At 35.6% G+C, this 11,275-nt stretch overlaps 2 protein-coding genes across 2 annotated transcripts in view; one reads left to right on the top strand and one right to left on the bottom strand.

Annotated features, from left to right (window-relative positions):
- The window catches only part of LOC107739287 (ataxin-7-like), a 39,801-nt gene extending 38,236 nt beyond the window's left edge, over positions 1-1,565 (bottom strand). Inside the window, exon 1 of the mRNA XM_016551367.1 lies at positions 1,354-1,565. The gene's annotated coding sequence lies outside the window, so the exon portion shown is untranslated. The remainder of the gene's footprint in view (positions 1-1,353) is intronic.
- A 1,456-nt stretch (positions 1,566-3,021) lies between these two features.
- On the top strand, positions 3,022-5,842 carry LOC107739288 (THO complex subunit 7 homolog). The gene is made up of 8 exons (XM_016551368.1): positions 3,022-3,107; positions 4,415-4,535; positions 4,658-4,785; positions 4,886-4,972; positions 5,089-5,146; positions 5,266-5,332; positions 5,424-5,493; positions 5,645-5,842. Exons 1-8 carry the CDS (start codon positions 3,044-3,046, stop codon positions 5,701-5,703), a joined length of 654 nt encoding a protein of 217 aa, XP_016406854.1. The 5' UTR covers positions 3,022-3,043; the 3' UTR covers positions 5,704-5,842.
- Positions 5,843-11,275: the final 5,433 nt, after the last annotated feature.

Raw genomic sequence — 11,275 nt, 5'->3', positions numbered from 1 at the left:
TTTTAACAACCAAAAAGTGGCTGTTTCGTTGTCTGTTGAGGAAGTACAGACGTTCCTCCATTGATAGAAGAGGAGCGGATAGGCTTGTTTTTAGTACATTTCTAACTGCATCTGGCAGTGGCGGATCCTGGCATGTGTAGGTTTCTAGGTTAAATTGATTGCCTAGAAAGCTCGCAAAGAGTGCTCATAACCACTAAAAAGCTGTCACTCTTTGTTCATCGCAATCAAAGTTCTGTCTGTTACCAATGAATCTCACACTGCGCAATTAATATATTATTAACATCGTGTATATCTCTTGTAACCTCAAAGTTGCAACTATACCCCAAAAAGTGAGCATATTAGTACCATACAAGTATGCATGCTTTAAGGGTAGATAAGTTACAAAGGTGCACCTTTGAGGATACCTCATGAAAAATAAACATGGTGTTACATAAGTACTAAAATGTATTATTATTATTATTATTACCATGGTAAATTTGTGGTTACTGCAGTTTCAGTACAAATACTGTGGTTACTGTAATAAAACCATGGTTATTTTTTGTAAAAGGCTGCCAGGCTGAAACTTTAGCATATTTCTTTCTGACATATTTATTAACAGCAATTACAGAACATAACACAATTCATTTGAACGAAAAAGAATCGGCTTTTAAAACGGTTCTTTAAAATACGATCTACGACCATTACTGTCAAAAACTGTTATGCTGCGTCTCAATGTGCCTACTTATACTACGCCCTTAAAGTATGTACTCTTTTGGTGAAGAAAAAGTACACACTTTTGAGTGTGTAGTAGAAGAGTAGGCAAGCTTTGGGACATACTATCACGTCACACAATTGTGTCTTTAAAGGACCACTCTGTTGCACCTGTTAAGTCTGTGTTATACTAGTGTGTTATACAGTGTGAACTCGGCATAAGCGGGTAGCACAAATCGTCAGAACACCGGCTCACAAAAACGATTCGATTCGCAGTGGAACCGACTCTTTGAACCGAAAACAGTCGATTTCAAAAATTCGTAATAAGACCCCTTAAGTGAGCTGATAGTAACAGTACGTAGGCCTGTACTAAAACATGGAAAAAACATGACAAACAATCTTTGTCAATAAATTGTAATATTTTTAATGTGAAAGCATATTATATTTATGTTTAATAACTTTCATTTTATATAAATGACTATGTTTTTATAAGCTATCATGGCTACAACAAACTGAACTGATGTTATTGCGTAAAAGAATTCTTGAATCGTTTCTTTTCTTTTTTTTTTTTAAACGGTTCTTTGAAACGAATTGTTCTAATGAACTGATTCTCGAAAATGAGTCGGACTTCTCACCACTGTCAAAAACTAATGAACTGCCTACCTATACAGCATTTCTGGAAGTCACACGAGTAGTTTTAACGTTTGAAAGAGTAATTCACCCACAACTTCTAAATTACTTGAATAATGATGAAACAAAACCTTGCAATTTAGGAAACTGCTGTGATTCGTGCTGTGGGGTCGGCTCATTTGCTTCGCAACAGAGGCGGGGCTCAGATGCACTTATGTGTCCGTGCGCGCATGTCAATAAAGTTTTTTCAAATAGTTCAGTTAGCTTATTGGAGAATGGGTAGCATCACTGATGGTAAGGATTTCTTTGTGTACATTTAGGATGTGTTTGCTATTTATGTGGCAAATCAGCGTGATTTATTACAAAGGTGCCCGACTATGTGTTATTGTAAACTAAAGAAACTCACTTAAAAGGAGGAATCATAGCTAGTTAGCCATGTGATATGCTAAAACTGATGCACTAAAACAGGGCTGTCCAAACTCGGTCCTGGAGGGCCGGTGTCCTGCAGAGTTTAGCTCCAACCCTAATTAAACACACCTGAACCAGCTAATCAAGCTCTTACTAGGCATAGAAACTTCCAGTCAGGTGTTTTGAGGCAAGTTGGAGCTAAACTCTGCAGGATATTATTATTATTATTACCATGGTAAATTTGTGGTTACTGCAGTTTCAGTACAAATACTGTGGTTACTGTAATAAAACCATGGTTATTTTTTGTAAAAGGCTGCCAGGCTGAAACTTTAGCATATTTCTTTCTGACATATTTATTAACAGCAATTACAGAACATAACACAATTCATTTGAACGAAAAAGAATCGGCTTTTAAAACGGTTCTTTAAAATACGATCTACGACCATTACTGTCAAAAACTGTTATGCTGCGTCTCAATGTGCCTACTTATACTACGCCCTTAAAGTATGTACTCTTTTGGTGAAGAAAAAGTACACACTTTTGAGTGTGTAGTAGAAGAGTAGGCAAGCTTTGGGACATACTATCACGTCACACAATTGTGTCTTTAAAGGACCACTCTGTTGCACCTGTTAAGTCTGTGTTATACTAGTGTGTTATACAGTGTGAACTCGGCATAAGCGGGTAGCACAAATCGTCAGAACACCGGCTCACAAAAACGATTCGATTCGCAGTGGAACCGACTCTTTGAACCGAAAACAGTCGATTTCAAAAATTCGTAATAAGACCCCTTAAGTGAGCTGATAGTAACAGTACGTAGGCCTGTACTAAAACATGGAAAAAACATGACAAACAATCTTTGTCAATAAATTGTAATATTTTTAATGTGAAAGCATATTATATTTATGTTTAATAACTTTCATTTTATATAAATGACTATGTTTTTATAAGCTATCATGGCTACAACAAACTGAACTGATGTTATTGCGTAAAAGAATTCTTGAATCGTTTCTTTTCTTTTTTTTTTTTAAACGGTTCTTTGAAACGAATTGTTCTAATGAACTGATTCTCGAAAATGAGTCGGACTTCTCACCACTGTCAAAAACTAATGAACTGCCTACCTATACAGCATTTCTGGAAGTCACACGAGTAGTTTTAACGTTTGAAAGAGTAATTCACCCACAACTTCTAAATTACTTGAATAATGATGAAACAAAACCTTGCAATTTAGGAAACTGCTGTGATTCGTGCTGTGGGGTCGGCTCATTTGCTTCGCAACAGAGGCGGGGCTCAGATGCACTTATGTGTCCGTGCGCGCATGTCAATAAAGTTTTTTCAAATAGTTCAGTTAGCTTATTGGAGAATGGGTAGCATCACTGATGGTAAGGATTTCTTTGTGTACATTTAGGATGTGTTTGCTATTTATGTGGCAAATCAGCGTGATTTATTACAAAGGTGCCCGACTATGTGTTATTGTAAACTAAAGAAACTCACTTAAAAGGAGGAATCATAGCTAGTTAGCCATGTGATATGCTAAAACTGATGCACTAAAACAGGGCTGTCCAAACTCGGTCCTGGAGGGCCGGTGTCCTGCAGAGTTTAGCTCCAACCCTAATTAAACACACCTGAACCAGCTAATCAAGCTCTTACTAGGCATAGAAACTTCCAGTCAGGTGTTTTGAGGCAAGTTGGAGCTAAACTCTGCAGGACACCGGCCCTCCAGGACCGAGTTTGGACAGCCCTGCACTAAAACACCCATAAAATGTTGAATATAAATCTTATTTCATTTACTTCGATCACATGTCACTAAAATGAGTAAGAGTTTCGAAGGGCTTTAGGAATATACAAACGTGTAACGTTTTTATAAAAAGATATGTGTATAATTATGTTGTGTGTGTGTGTATATATATATATATATATTTATTTTTCTGTAGTGTGTCAGTAGGAAATATCAGTTTACATTTCTAAACATTCCTTTGCCATTAATTGTAATAATCCAGTGAGAGTTTTGTATGCATAAGGAGTCTGAAACAGCCAGTGCTCCACACAGAGATCTGATCTCACCATCGTCCAGTCTGTCTGGAATGACATGAAGAAACAGAAAAAAAACTGAGACAGACTAAATCCAGAAGAACTGTGCCAATGTCTCCAAGACACTTGAAGAAACCTACCTGCAAAGCTACAGTACTGTCAAAAGTTTTAGGCACTTGTGTAAAAATGCTGTAAAGTGAGGATGCTTTCAAAAATAATGTCATAAATAGATTTTATTTATAAATTAACTTCTATTAACTAAATCAAATCAACATTTGGTGTGACCACCCTTTGTGTTTAAAACAGCTTTTGCTCTTGGTACACTTGCGTATAGTGTTTCGGGTAGCTTTGTAGGTAGGTTTCTTCAAGCATCCTACTTGAGACGTTGCCACAGTTCTTGGTGATATATTTTTTTGTGATTTATTTATTTTTTGTGAAAATGCATATATAATGAATAACGATTGTAAGTATATTTTATGCTTTTAAAAACATTTTATGCAGTCTTAAAGCCCTTCTGAAATAATGGGCATGTTATGTGACTTTGGCCAAATTTGTGCTATGATATATTGTAGAGCGTGAGCTGTTTTTATGTGGTTTAATGTGTAGTTAGCTTCAACAATACTTCTTAAATGGCATCTGTGTCTGTATCGTTTCACAGATGAGGTTATTCGGAAGCGTCTTCTTATCGATGGAGATGGAGCTGGAGATGATAGGCGCATTAATGTGCTTATGAAGAGCTTTACCAAATGGTGCCATTCCAATTTCTCACCAGAGGAAGGGTAATTTAAACTATTATTATAATCTGTGATCTGTATAATTTCTTTATGATGTACCTTATTCCACTGATTAGTTACCATAGCCTTATGTATAAAGACTTGCGTGCTTGTCTCTGTTGCTGTAGGTTCTCACAGTATCAGAGGATGGTGACATCTTTGGCTCAGTGTGAATTCTCCATGGGGAAAACCCTGCTTGTGTACGACATGAACCTGAAAGAAATGGAGAATTATGAAGCAATCTATGCAGATATTGGTAAGACCTCCAGTTGATGTGCATGTGTGACTTTGTCAAGTATCATTACCATTTGTTCATTTACTAAGCAAAATATTCTTGTTTCTTCTCTTCAATATAGAGAAAAGTATAACATCAGCCCATGAAAAAATTGCAGAGTGCAAAAAGGAAATCCAGAGAGCGAAAAGGATACGAAAAAACCGCCAAGGTTCAGTACAACTTCTTTGGAGAAAACAGACATTTTGTACTTTTATTGTTTTTTTTTATTTTTTGGGGGGTTTTATCACTAATTTCTGCTCTCCGATTTAACGCTCCTATTTGTAGAGTATGATGCTTTGGCCAGAGTTATCAAGCAACATCCAGACAGACATGAGACCTTAAAGTAGGTTTGAAATTCATGTTTAGGTCATATCACATCTATATTAGCATTTATTTATTACCTGGCTGACTGTGTATTAAATCTGTATTCTGTACATCCTTTTGTGATCTTATTTTCTGCAGGCAGCTTGAGGCTTTAGACAAAGAGCTTCAGCAGCTTTCACACATCAAAGAGAATGTGGAGGACAAGGTAAGGGAATGTGGTATTTCTTGATGATTTTATGTACTTAAATATTTACTCTGTCTGATATTTATTTTTATTTTTTTTTAACCATGTTCAGTTGGAACTTCGTAAGAAACAGTTCCACGTCCTTCTCACCACGATTCAGGAACTTCAACAGACTTTGGAGAGTAAGTAGTTTAACTGAATAAAGAGTGGAGGACAAAGATGGATACTGATCCAGATCTGCTTTGCAGTTGCCAAAAATTAGTTTTCGTTCTGATCAGGTTGTAATCATATGCCTGTTTAATGGTCTAAATTTGTGTTTGGTCATCTTTTTAGATGATGAGAAGATGGAAAGTGACGATACCCAGGAGAGCCCGATGGAAAATGGAGACTAGACTAACATTTTTCCAGTTTTTCCTGAAGATGTACCTATTGTCCTGTTCTCTCATTTTAGTATCTTTTTTTAAGTTGGTAATGTACAGAATTAAAGTGATTTCTTTACCAACTGAATCTAAGTTGTTTAATTTTAGCATATGGCCCCTTCTAGGTGAAGTTTTAGACTTGGAAGCACAGCATAATTTTTTAAACAAATATGCTCAGTAATATATTGTGCCCCAAAAGCTTCATAAACAAAATTACTTTTACTGTGACTTGGCATAGTTCAAAGAGAATGTTATGAACATTACCAAAAGATTACCCATTTTAGTGTGGTTTTGTTCTTAGATGAGGTAAATGTTCAGACCAAAATGAATTGGAATGAAGATGCAACATTAAAATGGTAAACTATGGAATTTTATTCACTTTAATGCCACAAAATTAATATTTCACCTAACATTAATTAAATCATTTATTCATTCATTATTTAACTATTTATTTGTTGTTGGGAATGTTTCAAGACACTCATAAATGTAAAAACACTTGTTGTAATAATGGTAAATCTAAATGTATTTCAACACCTATGCAATACTTAGAAATAACTAAATATAATAAAACATCAAACCAAGAAGCATTTATTTTAAAAAAAAGTAAAAAAGTAGAAAAAATACATAATCTGCATGCCGCTTAACCAGCAGATGTCGCTGATGCTACAATGTTTAACATGACTCACAAAATCATCACAATTAAAAGAACCAAAGACTTAAACTACTTCAGTCTGTGTGCATTGAATTTAGTTAATACACGAGTTTCACAATTTGAGTTGAATTACTGAAATAAATTAACTTTTCCACGACGTTCTAATTTATTGAGATGCACCTGTACATGACTTTGAGGTAAAAGAGTCCATAGTCTGTCTGTCTGTCTATCATCCTTCTATCTATCCATCCATCTATCTATCATCCTTCTATCCATCCATCTATCTATCTCTGTCTGTCTGTGTCTGTCATCCTTCTATCCATCCATCTATCATCCTTCTATTCATCCATCTATCATCCATCTATCTGTCTGTCTGTCTGTCTGTCTTAAATATTGTAGTGATACTCTTAAACTCTACTGCAAGTATTGATGACATGGGTAAAATGTTCAGAACTGCAAAATATCCAAACGTCAGCGTGAGCAGATCTTGCAGGCGGACTCTGAAGCAAAGTGTGTGAGTGAGTTTGATGTCTTCAGACGTGCAGTGATGGAACAGTGTGGACACTGAGGCTGTTTTTATGCTGTGCAGATGTACTCTGCTTCTCTGACAGCAGATCAGAAGTGACGTATAGGCCAAGAGTGAAGTGGAGAAAGAGCTGCGCCGCTGTCGTCATTCACAGAGCTCACACTCAAGTCAGAAGGGTAGCGTGGAGTCACTTTATCAGCCAGAAGTAATGCAAATATAAAAGCATACTGCATGTTTTAACTCGAAGGTCAAGTTTAGATGTTAGAAATAAATATAGGCCTAAATCCTAATTATTAATATAATTATGTACTGTACTTTTGGCATGCATTTTGTATTTTAAAGGTTTCAAATGGCATGTTAAAGGAAAGGTCATCCTTTCTGGCCTTTCTGACAGTTTGGGGTTGTTTTAATCAGCAGCGTGGTGGTGCACACTGAAAGACAACACATGCACTAAGGTCATTTGTGTTGTGCCCTCAAATCAGATTCACTGACACAAAGCAAAACTATTGTGACTACAACTGCACTAGAGGAATGAGAGGATACTTAAAAAATTCACACACTTATTTACCATTTGAATCAGAGTTAATAAATTCAAGAGTCTAAGCAAAACCAGAGTATTTTAAAGGTTAAACAAACAAGGTTACATGTGGCATATTAACACTTCAGAGCTGTTATACAGCATCATCATAATGGCTTTTACCCTTCCAAATCACTGATATTGGGTGCATCTAAGAAAATCTGGCAAGATAAATGGGTTATAAGGCTAGTTAGGGATGCAAATTAAATTTATTTGTGTATTTGTTTTATATTTTTAGTATCAATGAGAAAAATAACAGATTCAACTGGATTTATTATTATTATTTTATAGAGGGCACTGTTTTAATTAATCATTCAGTTATTAAGATAGTCATTTTGTGACATTAATACCATGAACACCAGAATCACTGGACAGAAATATGAATTATTGTCACACTGCAAAAATAATATTCATGAGTTTGTGTTAAAGAAATCTGTAACAGACAAAGACTATTTCTGTGTTTTCATATCCTTACATTGTTTATCTAACAAAAAACACTATATGACACTATATTGACTCGTCTGCACAGTATCACTGTAAGAGCCAAATCTCCCTTATTCGGTTTATTCAACACAGGTAAAGGCTTCCCCTGTGCATGATGTCTGATTATTGTCACTGACTAATTACAGCTGAGATGTGCTTCCCTGAGTGCACACAGCGAGATGTGAAGAACAGTAGAGTATTACGCATTCTGCCACATCCTATGAATAATCTAGAGGAGTCCCAGCAGTCAGTTGCAGTGCTTTTAATTGGGTTCCTGATTTAAAACGTCTACAGCCAGATTCCCCTTGGAATGGAGATCAGCTCTCAGGAAGACACATGGGAGCCAGATGACTCAGACTCGGATTGGATAGATAAACATGGAGAATTTTGTCTCTTCGGGTAAACAAAACCTTCCCAGCATACTCTCATTGTCACGAGGAATGCCTTTGCTTGATGTTGTTTGGCCGAGGGCTTCAGTGATAATGGGCCAATCAGAAAAGGTTGTGTGTCAGTGTCATTCTCGGTCAATAGAGACCATTATTTCCTCTTGATGGACTTTAGTCCATGCAGACTGCTGGATAGTGTTAAAGAAATAGTTTACCCAAAAATGAAAATTGACTTGCCCTCAGGCCATCTAAGATGGATAGATGAGTTTTTTTGTTCATTAGAACAGATTTGGAGAAATTTAGCATTATATCACTTACTTACCAATGGACCCTCTGCAGTGAATGGGTGCCGTCAGAATGAGAGTCCAAACAGCTGCTAAAAACATCACAATAATCCAAAAGTAATCCACACAACACCAGTCCATCAATTGACATCTTGTGAAGTAAAAAGCTGCATTACAGTTTTTTTGGACCCATATGACTTCTGTAGTATGGAAAAAATACTGACAATAGGACCACCAACTATTTGGTTATACATTCTTTAAAATATCTTCGTTTGTGTTCAGCAAAATTCATAAATGTTTGGAACAACTTGAGTGAGTAAATGATGCCAGAATTTAAATTTTTGGGTGAACTATTCATTAACAAAGTTTGCATGGATACTTTTTCCTTATTTTACAGTGTCAGTGTCATTCTCCGTCAATAGCGACCACTGTTATTTGCTCTTGAGGAACACAGAAGCAAACAAAAAGCCATGTCTGCCACAAGAGTACTAGATGACACAATGTGAAAATCTGCATTTGCATCGTGAGATAAACTACATATGCTGATAGAAATGTGTTAAAGCTGCACAAGTTAGTCACGGTTATTTTAAAGTAATTGAAATGGTCAGGTGTCACAAAACTAATCTATCTTGTGTCTGTGTTTCTGCAGACACTCTCTCCTTTCACTGTCTACTTTTCTACCAGTAAATGCAACTCCAGGTAGTCCTATTCTTCCTTTTGTGAAAGACAGAGCTCGTCTCCCTGAGAGCGACTATAACATGCCGTGACACATCTTTCCATTGCTATGGTAACGGCACTGAGGTGTAGATGAAAAGAAGTCAAACCAATGTGCTGTTACACAAGAACATTAGATCAGGACTAGGTCAGAATGGTCCGCTATTGGTGATCCATTCACCCACTAAGGCAGTCTGATGAAAAATGACACTCACATTACACTATGTGAAGTACCTGAGCTTTAGTTGTCTCTCTGAATAAGTCACATTTCTGAGCTCGAAATGTTGCAGCCTGCATCTTTGGCAAGTAAACTTCTCATTTCGCTTTTTTACTAGTTGATAGCAAGGTCATTGACATAAGAGTGTCCACTAAAATATTTTAAAAATCTATTTCTGGAGAGTTCTAAGCAATAAATATAATTTGGTTCTAAGGGAGTCACACCACATCACATCTGATATTCTTGATATTTTTATTTTTATTAATTGTATATATATATATATATATATATATATACATACACACACAGATACACACACATACACACAGTGCTTAAATGTTTTTCTTTTCTAATAAATAATAATAAAATATTGTGCATAACTAATTAATAACTAGTCAATTTCTTTTCAAGATTTTCTTTCTTTTTAATGAGGCTTTTTATTCACTATGATATCAAGACAGTTGTATCACCCTGATATTTTGACTTCATTCTGACCCCCCAAAATATAAAAATATATTTGATTAAGAACTTAAAAAAACATGTTCATCATAAAATCATGTATTGCATATATAAATTGAATTTTGAATATATTTTTGAATAAATTAATAGATCCTGACAAAAAAAATTATCGACCTAGGGATCTATTCATTCTGAATGCATGGATTTTTCATAGAAGTCTGTACAGTCGCAAGTTGTCAAATTTCTTATCCAGTGAATATTTCTCAGTATAGGTTTAGTTTCGAATGTCAATTTCTGTATAGACATAAACCTGGCTAGAAAAAAAAAAAATAAGAACTGTCATCACAAATCTTATATAAGCAAGGTCCATGAGAAATAAGATATCAGAGAGACTTGTATACTGCACTGTCTGAGCAATTGCCTGCTCCTGATAAATTAAGATCTGATTACTGACGATGTCTATTAATTTAATGGAAGTCAGATAGTCATCAAATTTGTAAAAAAAAAAAAAAGCCTTTGTATAACTCAATATTATTGAAACAGCTGATTCATTGTTGTGGACTGAGGATTCATCAATACGATAATGGTTCCTAGAACAGAAAACACTGCAGTGCGTTCAGTCTAGAGGAATGTACAATATCTTTATTGCCTTGCACAAAATGCATCAAAGCATTCACACCCACTGATCGAAAATGCAAGTACTGTATATCAAGACAGAAACCCATTCACATTGAAATGCAACAGCAATCAGAACAAGAACATTAACGTATTGAAATTTGTTTGTTTGTTTTTTGTCTTGCTCTATAGCCTTTGTGGTTAATAAAGCCTCATGCATTTAAAAGGAACAGTTGAGGAAGAAGAAAACACATAAGAAAGCATGATAATTAAGCATTGATTGTATTTCAATCACGTTGTGATCATAATAAAGGACACAGAACAGATGATATGACCCTGTTAGTGAGGAGAGAATTTATACACAAACTTAAACCAGGGTAATATGGCACAACTTCATGCAGTTCATCAATTCAGTGCAAACATTAAAGAGCCATATAAATGTGGAAACACAGTAGTGCAAACACCAAGCCAACGAGCACTAGCATGACATTATTCTGGGGAAACCCGACAAACAGTAATTTAACATCTATACTGACAAATGAAAACAGAAATCTCTTGTTATATACTGTAAATTACAAACACCTGCATCACCTACCATTAGGACAGGTACACTTAAAGGAACAGGTCACCCA

The sequence above is a fragment of the Sinocyclocheilus rhinocerous genome, unplaced genomic scaffold (assembly GCF_001515625.1).
Source record: "Sinocyclocheilus rhinocerous isolate Xijiao unplaced genomic scaffold, SAMN03320098_v1.1 scaffold14, whole genome shotgun sequence".
Classification (NCBI taxonomy): Eukaryota; Metazoa; Chordata; class Actinopteri; order Cypriniformes; family Cyprinidae; genus Sinocyclocheilus; species Sinocyclocheilus rhinocerous.
This window is presented reverse-complemented; position numbering and strand designations above follow the sequence as displayed.

Bases quoted from the DNA above. Each gene is read 5' to 3' on its own strand.
- LOC107739288 (XM_016551368.1), top strand. From the start codon at position 3,044: ATGTCAATAAAGTTTTTTCAAATAGTTCAGTTAGCTTATTGGAGAATG. The intron at 3,108-4,414 runs GTAAGGATTTCT...ATCGTTTCACAG, and splicing joins AATGGGTAGCATCACTGATG to ATGAGGTTATTCGGAAGCGT. The intron at 5,333-5,423 runs GTAAGGGAATGT...AACCATGTTCAG, and splicing joins AAGAGAATGTGGAGGACAAG to TTGGAACTTCGTAAGAAACA.